Here is a 7,190-nt window from a genome sequence, read left to right as displayed (position 1 = left end):
AAACCACAACACACTCCACACACCGGGAAAGCGAGGCCACAACCCCTCGAGTTACATCCCGTACCTATTTACTGCTAGGTGAACAGGGGCCACACATTAAGAGGCTTGCCCATTTGCCTCGCCGCTCCGGGACACGAACCCGGCCCTCTCGATTGTGAGTCGAGCGTGCTAACCACTACACTACGCGGTGTGTGTGTGTGTGTGTGTGTGTGTGTGTGTGTGTGTGTGTGTGTGTGTGTGTGTGTGTGTGTGTGTTATTAATAGGTCATTTTACACGTCGCCTTGTGTTTTCTTTGTAGTATTTGCATGCAGTTCACGGTATCGCAGTGGTCAGTCAAACAGAGAGGCAACATGAAACGGAGTAAAAGATACATATGTTGAAAATAATGTCATAATAATTGTAGAAACAAGATTAGTAAGGCAAACTAGCAGCATCCTAGTGGTGGCGGGAGAAATGGAGGGAGTCAGGGAAGGTGGATGGGGAATCACTTGTTATGCACATTTATTTCAAGGTCAGTTATATTTTCCCCTGCTTAAGAAATGATGACAGTTTCATAGAAAAATACCAACAGAGGCGCAAATCGGCTTCCCGTCTCAGCCGAGTGTTGTACTGTACGCCTAGCTGCTGGGGTGAACACTGGCGAAGCCCTGGGACGCAGCCTGATCACTCGCTCATCTGGAAAAGCCACGTCAACTTCCCTTATCAGTGCCGCTACCCGCCGCCTCTCTCCCCTCTACACTTTACATTACAGGCAAATGTCACCACTCACCAGGGCTTCTCTCTCCCGTAACTCTTCGTCTGCAAGCCTTGCCGATATTCCTACTGGCTCGCTGCTCTCCGTCAACCGCTTCCACTCGCCCCTCGATCAGGCGCCGCCGGCTTCACCAATTCTTTCCCGTGCATATCTTTCCTCTCACCACTTTTCCTCTTTAATCTTAAACTTGCTCTTCTCCTTCACTCCCCCGCCGCTACATTCATCACAGCTCGATACACCATCTTTCCACCTTAATCTTGGCCCTTCATCTTCGGTAGCGCCTTATGATCACGTTGTCGTGACGCAGTGAAACAATCAATCAGTCTCCTCCTCCTCTTCCGTCTTTCTTCTGCAAACGTATTCTTCGTCTCTTGTCATGTTTGTAATTCCTTCTTTTTATTTGTTAATTTCCTTTATTTTTCATTTTTCATTATCATTTCAATGTGGCGATAGCGGTGCCTGGTGGAGGACTGAGTGGTTGGACAACACAGCGGCATGGCACCAGAAGCTCATTGAGTAGTGGTTCTTGCGTCTTTCCTCCTGCTTTAGCCATCACATATTCTACAATGAAGACAGTGCACAACAGTCTCACCTGCCAAGTAAGGATTAACTCTCGTATAGAGAAAAAACGAGCAACAGAAAAATGCGTGCAATCCGGGAAAGTGATTTGCAGAAAGCCGCTCTTTACAGTGTGCGGCGGAGGCAAGTGTCACCAGCAATACGCAACTGGAGAAGCACTGCCGTTGTTCGATATTGGGGAAACGCTCACTCATAATATGCATGTTTATATGATGTTTATTGTGTACCCGTGCTGGACACCGAACACTTTCCCGCTGTGCTGTGCCGCGCCGGGCCTCGATCACACCACCATCACCACAACCCTCTTTGTGACGGAAATGCAGGCGTTTCCGATTTGTATATTCTGTGAATTTCCCTTAAACTTTCTCTTCTTACCTTAAGGAGACACGAGAGAGAGAGAGAGAGAGAGAGAGAGAGAGAGAGAGAGAGAGAGAGAGAGAGTGAATGGAAAGCGTGAGTGGAAGTGTGAATGACGCCCCTTTCTTCCCTTCCCCTGAGACACACACGCAACACTCAGCCTGGCAAGAACAATATTAACATACCACGCCGCCAAGCCAAGCCAACGCAAGTCTCTCTCTCTCTCTCTCTCTCTCTCTCTCTCTCTCTCTCTCTCTCTCTCTCTTATCCTGCACCTCCTCCTCCTCCTTCTCCTACTCCACCCTCACTCCCTCCTTTTACTTCTCCGCCTCTTTTGATACTCTGTGCAAAATTGCCTCTGTTCTCCACACAGTATTAACGACACGGTGGCGACACAAGCATCTAAAGTGGCTGCTTAAAGCTAAGATATATATACATAGAAAACTCACTTCGTCGAAAGTTTTCTCATCTATTGAACGAGAGAGATGTATTTACCAGAGGCAGGGAGGCGATAATCCGCTCAGTGAGTCACTGTGTGCAGGGAGGGAGGGAGGAAGAAAGAGAAGGAAGGAATAGGATAACAATCATGCAGGGAATGGCACAAGGGCTGCAGGAGAAGGGTCAAGAATGGATGATGCTGAAGACTTTACAAAACATCTGATACACAAAGTAAATATAATGAAAGAACGAGAAGGGGTGAGGCGTGGATTCACGAGATGTAGACCAGATACAAATCGTGAAAAGAAAAGTGAAAGAGCAGGAAAAAAAGATAGAGAAAACACAAAGAAACAAGCAATATAAAAGCTCCAAGAGACAGCATAAAGATACAGCCACATTGCAAACACACTGGATGAAGACATTTATTATTTTCTCTCTTGCGAAGCAGTGTGAACAAAGAGCACAGCGGGATGTGACGAGGGAGTGGAGTGGAAGGTAATGGACGGGAAGGAAGAGGATGGTGAAGCAAAGAAGCAGAGAAGGAAGAGCCTTTCTGGTGGACAAGACGTAAGAAACAACCTGAAGACTAAAATAATGACATTACTGCGTCCCAACAACGTCAATAGTTGCGAGGCATCGCTATCTCTCTTAATTATAGAAACTACGCTGAGCCAGATCGGCAGTGAGTTGAGCAGGGCATATTAAAGGACAATTGATTCATTCATCGATTAATTCATCTCATAATACCATTAGGTTGAATAGCCCTAGCTTTAATGGGCACAAAAGTTCACACACACACACACACACACACACACACACACACACACACACACACCGCGTAGTGTAGTGGTTAGCACGCTCGACTCACAATCGAGAGGGCCGGGTTCGAGTCCCGGCGCGGCGAGGCAAATGGGCAAGTCTCTTAATGTGTGGCCCCTGTTCACCTAGCAGTAAATAGGTACGGAATGTAACTCGAGGGGTTGTGGCCTCGCTTTCCCGGTGTATGGAGTGTGTTGTGGTCCCAGTCCTACCCGAAGATCGGTCTGAGCTCGCTCCGTAATGGGGAAGACTGGCTGAGTGACCAGGAGAAGACCGAGGTGAAGTGAATTACACACACACACACACACACACACACACACACACACACACACACACATCATTAAACGAAGTGGCAGTGACATTAGTACAGACATAGGCACCAATTAGTAATAAGTAATAAGATATTGCGGACATTTCCAGCGCAGAGGTCCTGAGGAGCCGCAGGTTGGGTGGGGGCGAACATGTGATACACCACAACGTACACCACTACACATACTACCATGACAAGCCTCCCTCCTCCTCCCTGCACACTATCCCCGCATCATCCTGCCGCTGAATGAGACGAAAATAGAGCTAAAGACGAACGACCGTCAGACTTGTAACCGCGTCCTACGTTTGGGACGGAGCATGGGGTCCTTGTGTAGGGCTGTGCAGAGACGTGTCCGGCGGGAACAGTACCTCTGGATGATCGTTCCCGAGGAATGTGAGAGCTAGCGCTTCAAGGAAATGCATATATATTTTTCAGATAATTTGTATGAGGTATTTTTACGAGAGAGAGAGAGAGAGAGAGAGAGAGAGAGAGAGAGAGAGAGAGAGAGAGAGAGAGAGAGAGAGCTTGTAGACAAAGGTGAATCACAGTAGTTTTCAAGATTTTAGAGTTAGTTCTTGCTCTGTTCACTTTTCAAAGGGCTTTTCGCGGGTTTTACTACAAATATCTCAGGCAGTTCCCTCAGACATTGTCACTACTGAATGATGAACGCACGCCGCTGCTGTGTCCTGAGTTGCTCCATCATTTATGGGCTTGGCTGCGGGTGGAAAGGTGAGACTTCTTAAGAAAATGCCCGAGGATTCTTCTAGGTAAAAGTTTCCAGATTAAGCGAGGTAACTTGAGTGGCCACGACATGACTTCGTCTATGCCGATGAGTCTTGGATGGGCAAAGGCATTTTACGAAAGAGCATGCCTTCTTAAGTACGTCGTTGTCATCGTCATCGTCATCGTCATCTTTCTCGTCTCTCTCTCTCTCTCTCTCTCTCTCTCTCTCTCTCTCTCTCTCTCTCTCTCTCTCTACTACGACGCCGAGTGGCTCTTGGACAACCCCCCACCTCGCTCTCTGACCTCAGTATGTGCATTTTTTCCACAGTTACGACTCCCGAGAGCCGCTTGGCCAGGCGGGCGAGGCCGGTAGGCGTGCCCGACAATGGGGTGACGAGACGGCGTGGGGTGAGGAGCAGAGGGCGTGGTTCGACACCTCCAGCGACCCCGCCCACCTGCTGGTGAGGAATACGACGGGGCGAGACGAGGGCAACTACCGGTGCAAGGTTCACTTCAAAGGGTCCCCGTCCTGGTCACAGAGGATCACGCTCAGTGTGGAAGGTGAGTGGGCGGCAGAAGGGAATGAGAAGTGCACGGATTACAGAGATTCTACAAGTCAGGATCTGCTTCTTACACATTAAGTCTGTTTTGAGTATTAATTGACAATCACCTTCAATGTAGGAATGCCTTGGGCTAGAGCTGAAATACTGGAACTAATGGCGACACAGCACGGGAAGCAATAGGGAGCAGAGAGCGCCAAGGAGATGCTGGGGGTGGCAGGGAGGGACTGGCGTTGCCTCAGCGGGACACAACACTAAGGACAATAAGCCAGGCTTAATTCAGTGTCAGGCGAACCTTGTATGAAGGGAAGAACTTAAGGCTGTCAGACGAGCTGGGGTTAAGCTTGTAATATTAGGTCATGTCACTCACACAACCCGCTCAGACTCGCTCACTCCGTCGTCTCCTCCTCCAACTCCTCCTCCTTCTCCTCCTCCTCCTCTTCCTCCTCCTCAACAGACCCGCCGAGCTTCCCCAAACTTCAGGATGAGTCAGGGCAGCGGTTGGAGGGTCCCATTGGCCCCTATGAGGACGGCACCGTGGTCAGGATGTTGTGTCGCTCGTCGGGAGGTGAGTGCATGTGTGTGTGTGTGTGTGTGTGTGTGTGTGTGTGTGTGTGTGTGTGTGTGTGTGTGTGTGTGTGTGTGTGTGTGTGTGTGTGTGTGTGTGTGTGTGTGTGTGTGTGTCTGTGTGTGTTTAGTAACATTCTCAAAATACATATACATATAGATAAAAAGAGAACATTTTACCACACGCTCGCTCGCCAAGGCGAGCTGCTTTCATAAGTGAATTATTGGCTGGTGGCGGAACGTGTGGCAGCAAGATGATGAGGCTTGCGAGGAAAGCAAACGTGGTTACTGATCTTGTGAGTCGCGGATAATGCACAGCTTGTAACATAAAGGTGAGTGGTGAGCGCGAGACGGAGAGGAAGGAATGCAAGTGCCACGAGTGTTTAGCGAGGCAGGAGAGGGTAGGGCGATATATGTAAAGGTAACGACTGAAAAAGTTTTTGATTTTGAGGTAATAAATAATTGTATTTATCGATAAAAGAGAGAGGGTAGCAATTCATATTTCCAGAGGTGAATGGACGAGACTCTTGATATTCAACGGAGAAAATTTCACATGATACTCGACATCGTAAAATTCTCAGTTTTGTCCACGGTTCACTTTATATTTTCCAAGACACGGCAGCATCAAGGGCCGGCGGCAAACACGAGGCGACCAGAGGCGTTGACATTACACCACAGACACTTCTCTAATAATTCAACAAGAAAAATGTGGCTGTAAACCTTCGCAAACTCCTTAATACAAAAGATTTCAGTGTTCGCCGATGGAAATACATACCTTGGCGGGGGAAGCTCATTGCCTGCCTGCCTCGCGGCGCAGCCTGACAGATTTACGAGTGGAATGGAGGGCAGACGATCCCAGGAGCCACCAAACTCAGACCTCTGGGATACAACAACGTCCAAAGTCTCTCCCGCTGCTCCTGGAGGCAGGGCAAACCTTTGCAACACATACTGAGAGGGGAGCTGCAACTCGGCTCATACAACAAGAGACTTGCCTTTAAAATACTGACAAAGATATCTTACTTTTACTCTATATTGAACGTTGTGTTTTTTAGACGCTTGAAATTATATACTTGATATAAACGTTCGTCCAGCATTATTAACATTCATTGCTGGCTTAGCACTAGACACCGGAGCATTTTACTAATTTTCTATTTGTTTGTATTATTTATCTATTTATTTCTCTTCATTCAAGGGCACGCGTGCTTCATTTTCTTCCTGATCTTTCTTGCCATTTCCCCTCCTTTACTCCTTCACCTCTTCCACATCCTTCCTGTCGCCTTCCAACATCTCAATTTGTTCCTTCTGTGACATCTTCCGTCTCTTTCCTTCTCCCACCCACCCACCGTCATCACTGCAATCAGCTTATGGTGCTCCAATGCACAGATCCGGTACCTCACGTTTTTTTTCTCTTTCTTCTCTTTCTTATTGATTCATCAGATTCCGTTAAGCCAGAAGACACACAGATAACCTTGCACTGATGTTCCTTCCCAGCATGATGTGCCTCGCTTCCATGTTTCCAAATGAGAATGAACGAATTTGTGTATCTACTCGTACGTTTTTCTAAATTTTCTACTATTTTGTCATCGCCGCAGTCAAATCTAATCGTTGCATGTTGCAGCAAACATTGTAACCTTGTTCAGTGAGGATCCATCGTAAGTTTTTACTAAGCAAGACCAAGTGAAGGAACAAATGAAGTAAGGCAAGAGAAGGAACTTGGTGCGGAAAGCCAAGGAGTATGTGAATGGATTAAGGTTCATTGATCTTCAATATATTAGCAGAGTGGTTCATTTAGAAGAAATTTTCCCGTTTTGTAAATGAGAACTTCCTACCCAAGCTGAGAAGAAAATGATAAAACGTAGATAACGAAACAATAATAGTAAAAACCGGGCTGACGTGATGCTTGGTGATACAAAATTATTGACATTATTTTACTGAAGGCAAACTATAAAAGAGTATGCAAAATTTCCACGTGAACAAGCACAAAATTAAAGTGACAATATTCCCATGGAAGATCAAAGAGTGACGCACGAAGTAATAAAGGCCGGAGTTCAGTGAGCCGGGCCGTTCAGTTGCAAGGCGCAT

The 7,190-nt window shown here is 47.2% G+C and overlaps 2 protein-coding genes across 4 annotated transcripts in view; one reads left to right on the top strand and one right to left on the bottom strand.

Annotated features, from left to right (window-relative positions):
- The window catches only part of LOC123513155, a 143,753-nt gene that overhangs the window by 71,640 nt on the left and 64,923 nt on the right, over window positions 1–7,190 (bottom strand). The gene's annotated exons all lie outside the window — the stretch shown is intronic.
- Window positions 1–7,190, top strand: part of LOC123513154 — a 104,090-nt gene that overhangs the window by 61,644 nt on the left and 35,256 nt on the right. For all 3 annotated transcript variants that reach the window (XM_045270068.1, XM_045270069.1, XM_045270070.1), the window contains exons 4-5: window positions 4,310–4,542; window positions 4,999–5,109. In XM_045270068.1, coding sequence (XP_045126003.1) covers window positions 4,310–4,542; window positions 4,999–5,109 — 344 coding nt within the window. The remainder of the gene's footprint in view (window positions 1–4,309; window positions 4,543–4,998; window positions 5,110–7,190) is intronic.

Source organism: Portunus trituberculatus, chromosome 35 (assembly GCF_017591435.1).
Source record: "Portunus trituberculatus isolate SZX2019 chromosome 35, ASM1759143v1, whole genome shotgun sequence".
Classification (NCBI taxonomy): domain Eukaryota; kingdom Metazoa; phylum Arthropoda; class Malacostraca; order Decapoda; family Portunidae; genus Portunus; species Portunus trituberculatus.
Note: the sequence above shows the minus strand (reverse complement) of the source record. Positions and strands in the feature narration are given on the sequence as shown.